Raw genomic sequence first — 18,028 nt, forward strand, 5'->3', positions numbered from 1 at the left:
AGAATTCCTTTGAAGTTCTTCATAAAATTTACCTGTAAATCTGCTAACCTTTGAAAAAATCCGTTGAGAAATTCTTTGAAATTCTACTTTGTGCTCCCTTGGAATTAATTATCTTCCGAATTAGCTAGGAATTTACATCAGAATCGCTTTGGAATAGTCGTCAGAAATTCTATTTAATTATATTTAGACTTTCCATTGAATTCTTTTTTAGGAGCCCTTCGGGATTCTACTCTCAACTACTTTGGAATTCTCCTAACGTTTATTTTGAAGCATACTCTCTTGAAGAATCTCGAGGTACACACTAAGTTTTTTCTACCGAGCTCGGCTGTGCAAATCTCGGCAAAAAAAGTTTTACCGAGTTCTCAGCAAACATTTCATTTGTTTGTTGAGATTCAGCTAATCATTATCCGAGACTCAGCAATCAAATGTCACTTTTGCTGAGATCTCAGTGAAACTTATTTTTGCCGAGATTTGCACAGCCGAGCTCGGTAGAAAAAACTTAGTGTGTATGATAACTTTAAAATTCTACTCAGAATTACCATGAGGCGATCCTTAGATTTCACCTGAAATTCTCGTCATAATTTATTTCTCCCCAGAATTCTCTTGAAATTTTCTTCGGAATTTCTTTGAACTTAGGCAAAAAATGTATCTGGAATTCTTCTCATAATCCCCTTAAAAAATCTCAAGTGTTCTTTAAAAACTCCCTTGAAGTTACACTTCAAGTACTCAATGAATTCTCTTCATAATTCCCTTGGAATGTCCCATGCTCAAAACTTCCTTGGAAAGATCTTTTGAATTCCCTTAGATTTCTCTTCGGGATACCGTTGAAACTATTCTCAGAATTTGTTCGGATTTTTATTCAGAATAACTTTGGAATAATCCTGAATCCTGATGAATGTTGGTGTCTTAGTGGAATATCTGTATAAAGAGAGGAAGAAGGATTAGTAATCTCCATTTAAATCCAATTTATTTGCTTATCCTTGACAGATACGCGTATTTCGTCTAAAATGTGCAGACTTCTTCAGTGTCTTGTACTAATACTCGACTATTTATTTGGAATAATCGTTAGAAATTCCTTTGAATTCTTTTTAGGACTCATTTGGAATTCAACTCAGAACTACCTTGGAATCCTCCTAAGGTTTCACTTCACAATTTCTTTGGAATTCACTTCAGATATACGTTGAAATTCTAGTAAAATCTTCCTAGGATTTCTTCCCAGAACTTTCTTTGAATTCTCATCGGAATTGCCGTGGAATTTTCCTGAAGAATCAGGAGGTCCTCATTATAACCTTGGAATTCTACTCAGAACTACCTTGAAAGCAATCCTTAGATTTCCCCTGAAGTTATCCTCACTATTTATTTGGATTTCTTCTCAGAATTCCCTTAGAGTTCTGCGCAGAAGACCATACGACTTTTCTTCAAAATTCCTTCGAAACTATGCGTAGTATTAATTCTCCTTTCTTAGAAATTTTCCACAAAATTCTCTTGATAATTCTACGAAATGCCAGAATCTTGATAACTTCAATTCTTAAGGCCCTTAATCTTAATCTTACACAGTTTTCAAGTCAATCGAACATCTTGAATATGTGACTCAAATTCGAGCATATTTTACTCAGTCTTTGAGTAAGTGCGGATGATGAAATTTGAATCAAATTTAGTGTTTTGGTATCTGGAATAGAAGTCCGTGTTAGGGGTTCGCTGTCGGATACGGGGCGATTCAAATATGACATCCTCAAGTTTTTCGATTGTTTACCCCTCTGTTTCATGATTTTTTCCAAACCTATTACACGCTCTGTCACAAATTCTTGGAACCAGTCCCCCTCCCGTCGATAGTGGACGTCATATTTGAATCGCCCCTAAATCTATCTACACTCGATAATTATGGCAAGCAAGTTAGTTTGATCAATTTTCAATAGTTTGCTTTTGATAGCCAATTGTAACTTTAATACCAAACAAATCTTACATCAATTCTGATTTAAATGATTTAAAACCTTATATGATGAAATGGTCTCCATGATTCAAAATGTTATAAAAAGTTAATGATCTGCAATTTTTGTAAATTTCAAAAAATATATAGAAAGGGATTATTATTAGCTTTTTTACCTTTTAACTGACCACCAAAATTACAGAAAATAAATCGACCGTTTACGTTTTAGTCTGAAAATACCACATATTTTCCTACCTCACCGTGCAAAATTTCGAAACCATTATCATTTTTCTATTTTTTCATATTCGCCATCAGGGCTATAGTTAGATCGCCAATAGGAAAATACGCTATGAGAGGCCGGTTTAAATAGGTCAAACATAGGTTACATTATTTAAATATGCCCCCTGACATGAATATCCCACAAGTTGTTTAAGTTGATATTGTGCCTGAAATCAGATTGTTACTTCGGGACTGTGCTTAAACCACGTATACAGTTTTTGAAAGAATTCAGACAGTCTTTTACCGAAAACAACATGTCAAGAAGACAAGAAACTCTCCCGTTTCCCATTCGTTGATATGAGACAGGTACAATCGCGTCATCTGCAGCTCAAATGTTAATGCTACAAACGAATTTGATAGCAAAAATATCCAACCCCAGAAGGAAGCTTTTTGTATTTGCTCATTTTTCTACGCGTTGCTTTCACCTTCGCTCTGTCACTTGGATTCTGGCAAAGTTGCCATTCTTCTTGATATGATGAAATCATCATTGCGAATTTAAAAAAAATCTGATTATGTAGCAACTCTTGTTCATTTCATGGAAAAAAAATCTTATTCTTAAACACATAAATGTAGTTCCTACGTTCCTAGTAATTAAAGTTTAAAGAAATTTGCTATCCAATCAAAACTTTATTCGATATAATATAACTTGATGGACATTCAAAGTTTAGTACATTTTCCATACAAATGCTTTACATTTGTCTCCGTAACTCGATATTGAAGTGAAGGGTCCATCGAGTTTTAAGAACTCTTCCACATTTAAGCTAGAGAGAGTTGACTGTGCTACACATAAAACTATTCCTAAATTTATGGATCAACCGCGGCAGAAAATTTCCCTCAACGTAGTAAAGCGCTGCATGCTCTACTAACAAAAAAATGCAATTAATCTACCCACTCACCTTCCCCTTTAGCACGTACGTGTTGATGGTTTGGGTGCATTTTAACGCTTTGTCTGTACATACTTTTAACGCTTTTAAGTTGGCATCACTTTTTTGTTCTGTATGATTTTGATTGTAAGAGATTCAGTAGTAGTGTATTACCATTATGTGCTTCGTTTGTACATTTATCAGTGTGTTTAGTTCATATTAGTTTGTGTTAGGAATTCATTGCTCTTTTCAAATCAGACGGATGACAAATTGGAAGAAGATTGATTGAAAGTTCTAAGAAAGCTCGTACAAGTGAAAAACTGAAAGCCACTCATATTCAGAGATTAAATGCTAAATTGAAATTTCCCATCAGCTAAAGACGTGCAGAACCGTCGTTCGTTGTAGACTGCATTTCATTCGATTGCCAAACAACAACAACGACAAAAGTACACTCTCATTGCCCTTTTAGTTTATGCTTTCATACACTCCACTCAAAGAAACATACACACGCCGGTTTTACACACTCACAATGTCACAACTGTGTTGCACATAGTTTAGTTTGTAGATTTGTTGTTTCTATTGATCATTGATTTAGTTATTAAGTACATTTAGTTGCTAATCCGATTCAAGGATGGTTGTTTATCCTAAAACTCACTGTTTGAAACCAAAGCGATAAGCAACAATCTATCAAAATTGTCTTTATTTCTAGTTTTTAAGATTTCATTTATTGTTATATGTTTGGATTTTGAGTTGTTTTATTCATTGTGTTATGTATTTCTTTTTTCTTTACATCTTATCCCTATTTCCCGTGTAAATCCTTCCCTCAATACCCACTTTTCGACAATTTTTGACTCTGCTAACTGGAAACTTCCTCAACATTCTCTGTGGTGACGGGTTATTTTTACAAAAAAAATCTAAATTTACCTAAATCCAACATTTTGACCACACCCAATTCGAAATTTTTCTTATTTTTCTTTTACTTTTCTGTTAACCGAACCACCACTTCCGCACCACACCGACCTTGGACCGAATGACTGAATTCAACCCTGCATTCCTTCCTTCAAAACTGAACCTGACCTTCCCGCCACCAAAAAAAAACCAACAAACCACATTTCCGTTTTGTGAATTTTTCTCTCTAAAACAACGACAAACCAATCGGTATTAACACCCTCGCTTCTACCAAAAAAAAAACTACTCGTAACCGTGTGCTGATCGATGCTGATGATGCTGCTGCACGTTTGAAAACGATACAAAAATCCTAACCCCCAACAGCCAAGGGACGCACCAACATCGAGTTGCGTGAGCAATTCATCCTGGCCGACGGCGTATCGCAATCGATGGCTGTCTTTAAGCCGCGCATGTCCGGCTCAGCTGGTTCGGGATCGACTCAAACGGGCTCACCCATCCCGACCCAGGGCCCGATTGTGAAGGTAAATATATTCCCCCAATACTCTCTGTCAAGAGAGCAGCCACCAGCAACAACACACAACCACATTCTTTCCTACAACTAGTGTCTGATGTCCGTCCAGTTTGTGTTTAAGTGTGCAAGCATATCTACTACAAAGATGCCAATTAGCATGCGTGAGCGCCGTGAGTCAATGTGCGTATGCGAGTAAAGCAATGCTAATCCACCGTAGAGGGAGTGTCTCCCGCCCCCCACCAGTTTGTTCAACTCCCTAGAAAGACGCTACTTTGCCGACCTCTATCGTTGTAATGCACCAAACCTGTCCCCCTTTTCTGTTTCCCTATGACGTTTCTTTCTTTTCTCAACACCCGAACCTGAACAACAAAAAGTACTCAAACCGAAATCAGAAACCTATATCTACTTCACCAGAACAACCACGGGAATCGTATAAAGACACCTTTTTCTTGTTTTGGGAGTTTCACCGCACAACGAATCTGATTGGTGGGCTGTCGATAATTTAGTGTAAATAATCTCTATGTAGTGCGTAAAGGGTTCGTCGTGTTGCTCCTATCGAGGTCTCCTTTCCTGTTTTGAATCTGAAACCATTCCACTGCGGAGAAGAATGAAGGTGATTTTCTCTATCCTGGTTCACTTCTACTACTACAACAACTGGGTTGTGAGTACTTTTGAGTGTTTTACTGGATGTAAATGGTAGTTTATTTGGTAAATGGTGAAAACATGTAAGGTTATTTGGGAAAAATATTCTTATTTATCATACAACATTTCAAACGAATAAACACCAAATGGAGACGCATGGTAAGATAAACAAAAGGAAGTGGAGGTTTTGTTAGTAGTGTAAAATGGTGTAAGGCACACCCCCGGGGTAAAATGACTTTTTGGCGTTCAAAATACCTTAAATCCTTGAAAATGTGTCGAAAATTTATTAGAAATTTGCAAAAAGTCATCTTGCTCCGGGGTGGCATCTTACGCCATCTTACCCTATAGGTTTAATTTTGAATATTTTGGATTTGAGCATCTTAGGTTCCCAGAAATATGCGTTTGGACTGATACGGTTCAGATATAATACCTCTCACGCCAAAGTCACTAGTTCCCCCGGACCCCGGACAAGTTACGAATGGCCCAAGAGCGTTAAAGTGACTATAATTGAAAAAAAACCTACCCGTAAGAAAAAAGTACCCAGAAATAAGTTCATTTCACTCATCTCGGCACTAAAGTGTAGGATACCGAAACTAGGTAAAGCTGGTTAAACCAGTTTTCATTTACTTGTGAGCAATTCGTACGTAATTTTCCATTCGCGTTCTACGCAAAAGTAAGTTAGTTGTACTATTTTGGGTAAACATGATTACACTGTACGTTGGGTTCCACACTTTACTACCCTTGTTTGGTGGTTAAGCTCCTCCGTTAGAAAGAGAAAAGGAGACAAACTAGTCAAAAGTAGGTAAAAGTGGGTACTCTTTTCTTACCGTGTACATAAAGACAAGATACATTGTAACAGTAATGACCCAATTTTGTCATCCCCTCCACGTATCAGGCTTTTATCTTTCAATAATTTCACATAGCAGTAATACCAAATCATTCATCTTCAAGGTTTAAGGTAATTTTTTTGTGCAATAAAACCACTGAAAAAGGGCTGGGCGCCGTAACACATTGGAACATAATTTCAAAAGGAGAATTGTCAAAATCAGGTCATTATAGTAATAATGACAAACAAATACTTGATTAAATTTTAAGTGGCTTGAGGTTTCAACACTAAGGTCGTCAAGTAAACTATTTGAAAAAAAAAACATGTTAATTTATGTGATTTACACTTAGTTAACGCTAGATTACGCACACATTTTTTTATGTGAGCCATGTTTAGCTCAAAATTAAGAGATAATGTTTTATGGATAGTGGATGCAAACTGCGTACAACTTATTTGGAATGCTTGCTCGAAAGCTTGTTAATTTGGGTCGTTCAAACCTAAACAATATGTTCCTTATTCCTAGCATTCTCTTATATTATTTTGTTAGACGAGAAAAGCATTGTCTTTGCCTCTAAATTTGACCTATGATGGTAATTTGTATGCAAATTACAATGAAAAAAAAAAGTTTATGTGAGCAATTGCACACCAACTGACGAATGAGTATTTTTTTCTTATTGTGACAAAGTGGGCCACATAAAACCTGTAAATTTTGCTTTCAGGGGGTCACAATCAGCTATTTTAGCTGTAATGATTAATCACGATGAGTGAGTACTCTTCGTTATACCTAATCGCTAATTGCGACACTCTGGAAGCAAAATTTCCCTCTACAACTTTGTCTCAGACGACACATCAAATTGATGCAAATGAAACGAATCTTCGCACATTTTGCCAATATTCTGAATACTAGTGGCCAGTGACCTTAATCCGGATGTTCCGGATACCTATTCTGGAAGCTACAATCAGATTTCACATAAAAATGGTCTTGCGACAAAGCAAAACTCATCAATTTGACACGTATGAATCAAATCTTGGAATTGTTTGTCGAATTCTGGTTACTCGAGCCCAGTAACCTAAGACGGATGTTCCGTAGACCTGTTCATTTTAAACGAAATGTTCGGAATGTAACGGGTCAACCGTGATTACTGTTCGTCATGTTAATTTGAACTTCTGTGCAAATTTTCAGCAAAATCGGTGATGATTTAGAGGTGCTTCAAGTTAATTTTATGTTTTTAAGGTAATTTACGGCTTATAATATTTGTATCTCGAGACTGAAACTACGAAAACTGCTGTAACAACTTTCATAGCAAAGCTTAATGTGTTATCTATCAACTTTGTCAACAAAGGTTGACTATTCAAAGTGATTTTATCGAAGTTTGACTTAGTTTCATGCTCGAAGATATCTTAAAAAGTGAAGAATTTTAAAGTATTTGTTCTACGAATTTTCCACCCGTATGATATAAAAATGTGTAGTGTACGGCATAATGTTCCTCATATTGTTCTAGAAGTTTCATTCCAACATAGTTTTCGTGTTTATTTCATAGATTGAGAGATAAAAATCAGAAAAGAGGCCGTTTTAGCTAAAATTCACAAGACAACAGAACCAATAAAAGTCAATTAGATTGACAGAACATAGTTGCATTGCTTTTCAATGACGACCGATGACTGTTTCATTGATATATGATTTTTTCATAAATATGAATCCTCAGTAGACGTGTTTTTTTTTATCAAAGGCAAGTGTCACTCGAGCCATTCAAAATGTTTGTTATTTTAAAAATTGCTGTTATGGCTCGAGTGACACTTGCCTTTGATAAAAAAAAACACGTCTACCGAGGATTCATATTTATGAAAAAATCATATATCAATGAAACAGTCATCGGTCGTCATTGAAAAGCAATGCAACTAGGTTCTGTCAATCTAATTGAACTTTTATTGGCTTTGTCGTCTTGTGTATTTTAGCTATAACGGCCTCTTTTCTGATTTTTATCTCTCAATCTATGGAATCTACACAAAAATTATGTTTGAACGAAATTTCTAGAACAAAATGAGGAACATTATGCCGTAGACTACACATTTTTATATCATATGGGTGGAAAGTTCGTAGAACAAATACTTTAAAATTCTTCACTTTTTAAGATATCTTCGAGCATGAAACTAAGTCAAACTTCGATAAAATCACTTTGAATAGTCAACCTTTGTTTACAAAGTTGATAGATAACACATTAAGCTTTGCTATGAAAGTTGTTACAGCAGTTTTCGTAGTTTCAGTCTCGAGATACAAATATTATAAGCCGTAAATTACCTTATAAACATAAAATTAACTTGAAGCACCTCTAAATCATCACCGATTTTGCTGAAAATTTGCACAGAAGTTCAAATTAACATGACGAACAGTAATCACGGTTGACCCGTTACATTCCGAACATTTCGTTTAAAATGAACAGGTCTAAGTTCCGGATACCGATTCTGAAGGCTACAATCGAATTTCTCATGAAAATGATCATGCGAGACAATATAATGCCATTTTGCTGAATACTCATGTCCAATGACCGGATAATTCGAATACCGCTTTCGGATAGACTACCTCATAAAAATATGAAAATATATCTTATTGATGCGTATAGACCGATTCTGTGAATATAATGCCCTTTTGCTAATGTCTTGTGGCCTTTTACCAAATCAGGATGTTTTGGAAACGGCTTCCGGAAATCACATGCGATTATCTCATAAAAATGATAATGGGACACATAAAAATACATTCAACTGATGCATGACACAATGCTACGAATATTTTTAACTTTTTTCTGGCTACTCGTGGTCAGTGATTGAACCCGGATTTTCCGATTACCGGTTCCGATAGGCCACAATCAACTTTAAAAAAATAAAATCGTTATCTAAATTATGTGTATAGATTAATTATCTGTATAATGCCATTTTTACAATTCCTCTTGGCCTTTGATCTAAATAGGATGTTCCGGATACAGATTCTGGAGGCCATACTTTTTCAAAAATAAAAATAAAAATAAAATATCACTTGTCACATCAAAATACATCCGAAATGATCAGCACATCCGATTGATGCGTATAGATCGATTCAGCGAATATAATGCTATTTTACTTATCTTTCCTATGATCATTTTTATGAAAAAGTCAATTGTGGCCTCCAGAACTAATACCTAACTAATCTGGATTAGGTCAATGGCCACTAGCAATGTGGAATATGGCATAATGTTCACAAAAACGATCATTACGCATCGGTTTAATCTGATTGATGAGATTCATGGTCATTTTTATTTGATAGTCAATTGTGGCCTCCGGAAACGGTATACGGAACAGTCGAATTAGGTGATTGTAGACAGATGACTAGCAAAATGGCATTATATTCATAGAATCGATCAATTTGCATCAATTCGATGTGTTTTGATGTGTCTCATGACCATTTTGTTTAGAGAATGTTGATTGTGCTCTTTGCAACCGGTATCCGAAACAACGCAACGAGTAACCACAGAGTATTGGTAGAATATTCGAAGATTCGTTTCGTTCTTGATGCGTAGTTTAATGTGTTTTGCTGTATGACCATAAGACTGATGCAAAATTTGAAATTTTCGTTCCACAGTGCTCACACGGTTCCAAATCAGCCTCCCAAAGTTTGAACTCATTTGGTAAGAAACTAACATGGCACAAACCATTAGAAGTTTATATGGAAATTGCTATGGTAAAACCAAACTTTTTGTTCATTGTCTACTAGCCTATTTCCAAATTGCACTGTTTAAACGTTCTACACACCAAATTTAAATCGCTGAAAATCAGCAAAATTTTGCTGATTTTAGACTTGATGAAAGATCAGCAAACATTCCAGCAAAATATTGCTGCTGAATTTTCCAGCACTTCAGTTTGCCAGCTCTTAACTGGGTGACCAATAATCGTTTATGTTAGCTGAATTTCTCGGTAAAAATATCGTTTGCTGTTTTTCAGTAAAGCATTTGATTGTTGACCATGATCCAGCAATCTGTTTTACTGATATTGAAAAATTAAATTTGGTGTGTAGCTACTCTGATGGGACTCAGCTACAACTTTACGGAACATCGTTTTTTAGCCAAACGTCAAACTGGATAGTTATTTATTGTTGAAGGAATTGATAATCTTATGGCATGATCAAGCAGCTGTTTTGTGACAGCCCTGTACTCTGCAGTGTAACATAGTAACCATGATTTTTGTGCTCTATTCCACGCACCAGAAACAACAGTTGATTGAGCATAATCATAAGATATCAGTGACTTGAATCATTAATAACTTTTGTTCCTTACATTTGATCGAAAAGTGGTATTCAATAAAATGGTAGCTGAGAAATGTGCTACAAGCACAGCTATCAGTTTCTAAAACAGAGTGAATTGTTAGATGAACACAAAACTTGATTGATAGTTGCACCAATAGGAGATTTTCTCAGCTACAACTTTGTTGCGGAAGACTTTTCGATCAAATGTAAGGAACAACAGTTATTAATTATTGAAGTCACTAATGTCTTATGATTATAATCAATCAACTGTTCAGCAGGCAACATTGGTGTTCCTGGCGCCTACAATAGACCACAAAAATCATGGCTTCTATGTCCACTGCACAATACAGTGTTGCCCACAAAACAACTGATTGATCATACCTCATATCACACAGAGAAATGATTTTTAAATTCAAATGGATATATTTTTGGCTCAGGGCCTAATATATTTTTGGTATTGATTCAAATATATTATTCGGTTAATTCAAAGAAAAATATTTTTGAATCAACAAACCGGTTGTAGAGTCAATAATCTGTTGGTTGATTATAAAAACCATTTTGTTGATTCAAAAATATGTTTCGTTGAAATAGTGATACAATATGTTTGAATCAATAACAAAATACATTAGGCCCTGAAACAAAAATCCATTTTTCTGCGTGTATCAATCTCTTAAACAATTAATAACTATTTAATTTGACGTTTGGCTGAAAAACGATCTTCTGCAAAGTTGTTGCTAAGAAAAATTTCTATAAGAATTGCTATTGAACGTTTAAACAGTGCAATGTGCCAAAAGGCTAGAAGATAATGAACAAAAAGTTTGGTTTTCCCATAGTAATTTCCATATAAACTTCAAACGGTTTCTGTCAAGTCAGTTTCCTACCAAATGAGCTTCAATTTTGGGATGTTAATAAGGAAAATTTTGCATCAGTCTAGTGTACGATGCACCTAGTGAATACCCCTAATGAGAAACCTTAGTGATGAAATACTCTCCGCTGATCAATTTGACCCCGTTTTACGGTTCAAAAGTTTAGTTAAATCTATAAGAACGTATAGTATACATATTTACATCTATAAGAACGCATAACAAAAGAAGCGCTCCTAGCGAATCGGTTTGATCTACTTTCATCCGTATGCCGTAGTGAACCCAATGCACAGTGGTCCAGAATGCAGATTTAAGTGGAAGGATATGTTTTGAGTCTGAAATTGAAACCTTAGACTAAAAGTCTCTTCTATAAAGTTGTTCCTAATAGTTAGGTCTTCATTTTTATGACTCTAAATTCTAGGGTGGTTCTTATTATCATTGAAATCAAAAAAAAAAATTAAGGTATACATGGAATTTGGAAAAGTTGTAGCTGAGCTAATTTCAAGCAACTCTGTAGAAAATTTTTTTTTATCTCTTAAATTAACCGATTCAGAGCTATTTTCTTGAATTGAGTTAGGGTGTCTCTGAAAAAAAAACAGTTGTTTTGCTCTAGTTTTCTTATTTTTTTTCTGAAGATCTAAATGTTATTTCAAGACACTCTTGCTGAGAAATTTGAAGTCCCAAGTAACATTGCAGGTTTTATCGAGGTTTTATAGCCGTCTACAAGTCTAAATCATGACCTACAAAACCCTCATAAAACCAAAATTGTTACTTGGGATAAGAAAACTAGAGCAAAACAACTGTTTTTTTTTTAGAGACACCCTAGTTCAATTCAAGAAAATAGCTCTTAATCGGTCGATTTAAGAAATACAAAAAAGTTTTCTTCTACAAAGTTGCTTGAAATTAGCTCAACTACAACTTTTGTAATGTATACCTTAATTTCTACAAACAAAAAAGTTAGATTTTTGATTTTAATAATAATAAGTAATATTAAAATTTATTTTTTGCTGTGCAGGTATACCTCAATATAAGGTAACTGTCACTTTTCACTTCCATCGTCGATTTCTCACAAGCAACAATTCAATCATGTAAAGTAACAATAGTACTATCGGACAGGTGAGACAATACCCTATCTAATCGTAATGTTAATTTGTGTGGTAGAATTGTTGTTTGCTAGAAACTGACGATAAACTCAAAAGTGACAGCTACGTTATATCGAGGTATACCTGGTATGATATTTTTTCGGTATAAAATGGGAGTCGACTTGCGCACTTCGCGAATTTAACGCCAACAATTTCAATGAAACTTTGTGGGTGTAAGGATATCTTCTACTTTGCATACTTATACTACAAAGTCCTACAAAAATATTTTCTAAATGTGATGAAGAAAATTTCATCAGCTGTCATAATAAAATATAAAAAAATAAAATAAATACAACACTGAAAAAAATAACTTAAAATTTTTAAATTGAGTTTTCTTCAAAAAACTTTTTTGTATTTGCACTGAATGTAATCTAAGCAGATAAATTTCATTCCAAATAGTGTTTTTATTTCATAGATTTTTTTATTATGTGTTATATAAAATAACGTTTACATATTATTTCTAAGCCTTATTGAACACTGATGATGGAATTGACGGTACTCCTGTAAGCAGTTATGCAAAATATCATGACACTCACGCGACACTCGTCTTCGCATCAACCGACTATCGCTGACAGATCGTTTTGTCACGGAGTGAGAGTTAGAGCCATGGCAAACAACAATCACCAGTAATGGTCGCTGCTCACAAGCAAAACGCTACACTCGCTGCTGATGATGAAAAGCACAACGAAAACAGTGAAGACTTCTGCTGTACGATCATGAGAAAAAGCGAAACGACAGAAGAAAATGAAAACAATGCCTACGCATTCCAAGTTCGTCTCGGCAGGCGCGACTGTGTGAGTTACAAACAAAGCAGGCAACATGAAACGGAAGCTGTTGGGCTCACTCACCAACACACTCACATAAGCAAGCAAAGCAGCAACTGCTTCAAAACGAGCACAGATGAGTGTCGTGATTGTCGGGAATGACCAGATCGGTGATGGATCACAACCATCACAACAGAAGACGACATTCATCAGTTGCTTTTTACTTCTTTCGTCAACTTGATGGATGATCATGGAGAGAGCTTCGACGAGCACATTGATAGGAATGTACAAAGCGTTACTACCATCAGCTGTTTGGCGATCGTGATTGTGATAGGTCGCAACTCTGCCTGTAAGGCAAGAAAAGAATAACATATTAATTAATAAGTACCTGTAAGGTGTACCAACAAGTACTTTTTAACCTATAAATAAAAACGGCCTAAATTTAAAATATCGATTTATTAATTGTTCTTATCTGGTATATCATCAGTTTGTTGACCACTTGTTGATGGTTGCTGATTACATGATGATGCTTACTGTTGCTGACCACTTGTTGATGGTTGTGGATCGCACAGATCTATGAAACTTGAATCCTTTTCTTCGGAGTGCCATTTTTTAGAAGAATATCTATTGTGCTCAATCACTGCGCGACATGACTCACAAATGCTGGTATTCATCCCATGGAATGGATTTTTAAAATGCATACCGCTGTTAAGAAACGCAGCTTGTTTCGGTTTGCACTTAGGATTCGAAATATAAACACGGCATTTATAGGTACTTAAGGGTAAGTATCAAAACATCGACTTTTCGGTTTTGCTGAGAGTCCAATTTTTTTCATGATGAGATAGAAATAATATGTTTACATGTAATTTTTGTCCAAAATCTAAAGAAGAAACTGATTTTCTTGGATGTTTGATAATTTTTCCCAATATTTTTAGCAAAATAAAAACGTACCGAAAATATTTTATTTTATTTTCGGGCGGTAAACTTCCTTTTAAGATTTACATCAGAATATTGTTTTTGAATGTTACAGAAATTTACTTTCGCTCTATCTTTACTATAAATGCATAGCGTTGTATCTACATCTTCACTTCAATAGGAAATAATTTATACCTATTGGTAGAAAAAAGGAGACGTTTTGTAATGTAACTACATTTAAACTTAAGTAGGAAATGATATATACCTATAGGCAGTGTTGGAAAAGTATCAAAAAATCAAATCTCATCACCACCACAATCTTGATTTTCGTATACAAAAATCAAAAAGATCACAATTGCGGTTCATATTGCATGCTGTGATGTCGCAGCTCGGAATATCAAGCTTACAAAACTCACCAGTTGCAAATCTCTCCAAACTGTGGTGAGATTGAGGTTCGTGATGTTTGCTTTACAGCCGAACGCATCTGAAACTTCCAAATAACAGCTAGCAGCAGTCGCTTCGTGTCTGACATCGGTGAAGAGAAAAAAAAGATAGGATTATTATACCTTCTCTTTCTCAGAAAACAAGGTGCAACGGAATCATTTTTGCGTCGATTCAACTCTCAGCTTCAATCGAGGCTTCAACTTCACACGTTGTGAATAGTCTCGCAATATCAAATGAGCTTGTAAAATCAATATCAAGCATTATATTTTGCTCCAATATCACGCGTGATATTGAGAGCGTATAAGCGGAAAAATATCAATTTTCTAATGATCATGACATCACTGCCTATCGGTAAGGTAGAAAATAAGAATATGTCATGATATTTAAACCAGTTCCTCATGCGGTTAGAAAACCACCTTGTTTATGATATATGCAATTTGATCTGTCGTAGTGACCCGTAGTCACCATAACATGTTCCGGCCATATATCCGAAACCAGTTGAACCATTACAAAAATATTTAAAAGCTTTCGAAAAGATCATGTTACCTTTCGTTTGAAAATTCTTGAGTTGAATTCGATTTAGTGGTTGTCGAGTAAGACGTCTCTCAATATTTTGTAATTCCTAATTCATGTACAAAAAAAATCATTGTACACTTAACTTAATCTGGTTTATAAGTCAGAGGCTTCGTGTCGTGTTTTGTTTTAATTTGGGAGGTGCATGGATGAAATAGAACAGTTGAGAACTCGGCGATCATTTCGGTAATGAAACCAGATCCTGAGTAGTTGGTAGCTCAGGGACTCTTGCGAGCTGTCAAATATTACTGAAACGATTGCTTTAGCGTGACGACAAGTCAGTGATTTTTTGAAAAGCTTCCGGGTAAAATATACAAATGATATGATTCGATAACTGAGTAGCTCAGTAATCACGGAATGTTTTCTTATTCAAAAAATAAATGCAAATAAGCTTTTTAAGCCTGAGTTCCTGAATAGAGGAAAGTTCCGTCCGCCCCGCTATTTCCCGGCTGTTCTCTAACCAATTGAGTTGATTTATGCATATTATTAAAGTCAACCTCCAACTAGTCATATCAGTTGAATTTATAAGAAAATACCCGCAAAATAGCGATAGAAAAACTGTGCGGGGGATTCTTGCATAGACGTAGATGAGAAATAATAGACGTGAGTTTTTGTGAGAATAAATTGACGGAATTAAAATATGTGCTGCAAAAATATCGGTTTTATGGAGTATCCAGTCGAGTTTAGTTGGCAAATTCCATTATTTAGGTTCAATCGAATCGTCATATCATGCAATTTAAGCCAAAACTTGAAGTAAAATTCACTGAAACTTCATGCAAAATACACTTTTATCTTCGTACTACAAAATTTTGTTCACAAACTGGTGTGCTTTCGAAGATTTTGAGAGATCTTCCACGCACTATCACAAATTACAGTTTGTTCAGTTAATTTGAACAATTGTTCAGTAATGAAATGATGACCATGCAGTAAAAGAGATATGATTACCGATAAACCAGTAATTTATATTACCGAAATGATTTACCACTGAAGAGAATTTTAGTTTACAGAAAAGTGTAATATTTTTTATATTTATTATTAAAGCTCATACAATGTCCTACAAATCATATTCGGACAACATTTTTGTATGACTTATCAATTTTGAGTCATAAAATATTCGAAAAAAAAAGTTTGAACCTTTTTTTTAAATAAATTAAGTACGCAAAGTTTCTTAAGTAAAGGATGTTAAGATATCTACTAAGTTTCATTGAAGAGGGTGCTGCCAACCATTTGTCGAGTTGGCGTGAAATTCGTCATATCAGTTGGCGTGCCACACATTCTTATTAAAGTATTTTTTTTTTGCATGATTTTTCGAATTCAAAGCTTAGATGAGGCGATGAAAGTATAGAGTTGATAGTTCCGTTAGAGTACGGCAGTGTGAAAATTGTATATAGAGAGTAGAAAGCGAGCAAGGACAACTTTGAGGAAGGTACGAATCGGGTTGATCATCTCTCTTTACCACCTCACCATCCCTCTCCAACTGGGGAGTTTGGTAAAGAGAGATGATCAACCCGATTAGTACCTTCCTCAAAGTTGTCCTTGCTCGCTTTCTACTCTCTATATACAATTTTCATACTGCCGTACTCTTACAAAACTATCAACTCTATACTTTCATCTCCTCACCTATCGTATAAAAATTACAACTTTAGTCTTTTATTTCAAATTAGCATCTTCAACTATGTTAAGGCTGTATTTTATTTGGAGTCGCTTTCTACGCGGGGGTCGTTTTTTACGCGGCTTTTTTAAATTTCGAAAGAACTGCTTATGTTTTATGTTTCATCGAAAATTTAGTGGATTTAAAAAATTTCTTCAATACCGAAAAATTAAAAACAAAATCACATTAATTATTCGTGATGTCAATTCAATTTTATTCGTGATCACAAAACCAGTAAATTTCGAAATAACTGCTCATGTTTAAAAGATGGGAAAATTCTTTAAAAAATGGAATTTTAATTGTATTAATGATAATTTTGTCCTTTTTGGCAAGTAATATCACCGGCAAACCGACATGAAACTTAAACTTAACTTTTGCTCGAAAATCTATAACGACCGATTCAAATGTGCAGCGACACTATCTGTCAAAACCATAGAAACTTTTCATCTAGATAAAACTAACGTGTCCTGAATAGATCAGACACGAACCAACTCACACATTTTGCACTCGTGTTCGTGGCTTATAGATAAACGTTATCCGCGAACATGGAGACAGATGTCGGTAGTGTGCTTTAAGCAGAAATTTCGTGTTATTTTGTATGGTCATTCATGTCGGTTTGTCGGTGATTGAAGTGCATCCACTTTGATGTGATATTAAAATTACTATTTTTTTTGCTGTGCTGTAAAAAATAATAGCTCTTTGCACAGAAGTCGAATCGGTCTTCGACGAAGTTGTTCTGTATAGTTTTCTCAACCTAAGTTCCAGCTTTGATAAAAATTGAGAAGCAAATCAATAGTTTTGTTCTGTTTTCCATACATTTTCCCATACCAATTTTAAAGCTCGCCCGCAATTCCAGTTCGTAACCGAATTCATTCAAATTTGTCACAGTTAGTGGGAATCCCAATACGAACCGAAAAAGCTGTGGGGTGCCGGGGGTTGTGATCCGCTATATAAAGTTGATCTACCCTAATATACACTCAATTCTGTTTTTATGCGATTTTAATTTTTCGATTTTGCCCTCATGCAGGATGGAGACAGAATTTTTAATAAAACCTGATTTTTCTTTGATTTTTAGTGATGTTGAAACAAGTTACATTAAATTTGGTTGAAAATTGAGGTCATAGGATCAAAAATAGAGGCGAAATAAAAAATGCGTAAAAACAGAATTGAGTATATTTTCAGGGTGTCGACTACCTGGAAAAAACCTGGAAAGTCAGGGAATGTCAGGGAATTCTATTTATGATCTGGAAAGTCAGGGAATGTCAGGGAATTTTGGTGTAGGTCAGGGAAAAAATTATGTTGATCACATTGCAAAAAATCATGTGTGGGACACATAAAAACAATCTTTGAAATGTTATCAGTGCATGACGTCAAAGTTTTTGGGAAGATCCCGGGCATCAGATCTACTCGCTGCGTTTATGGACGCCCTTACCGGTATCTCTTCGA

General features: G+C 35.2%; 1 protein-coding gene across 48 annotated transcripts in view; it reads left to right on the forward strand.

Moving 5' to 3' along the window:
- Positions 1-18,028, forward strand: part of shot (dystonin-like protein short stop) — a 483,119-nt gene that overhangs the window by 447,406 nt on the left and 17,685 nt on the right. For 18 of the 48 annotated variants that reach the window (XM_065235632.1, XM_065235641.1, XM_065235648.1 and 15 more), the window contains one exon: positions 4,342-4,499. The exons of the other annotated variants lie outside the window; for them this stretch is intronic. In XM_065235632.1, the coding sequence (XP_065091704.1) occupies positions 4,342-4,499 (158 nt within the window). The remainder of the gene's footprint in view (positions 1-4,341; positions 4,500-18,028) is intronic. 48 annotated transcript variants of the gene reach the window in all.

The sequence above is a fragment of the Ochlerotatus camptorhynchus genome, unplaced genomic scaffold (genome assembly GCF_037179485.1).
Source record: "Ochlerotatus camptorhynchus isolate MF236.1 unplaced genomic scaffold, CSIRO-AGI_Acam_v1.1 ptg000503l, whole genome shotgun sequence".
NCBI classification, from domain to species: Eukaryota; Metazoa; Arthropoda; class Insecta; order Diptera; family Culicidae; genus Ochlerotatus; species Ochlerotatus camptorhynchus.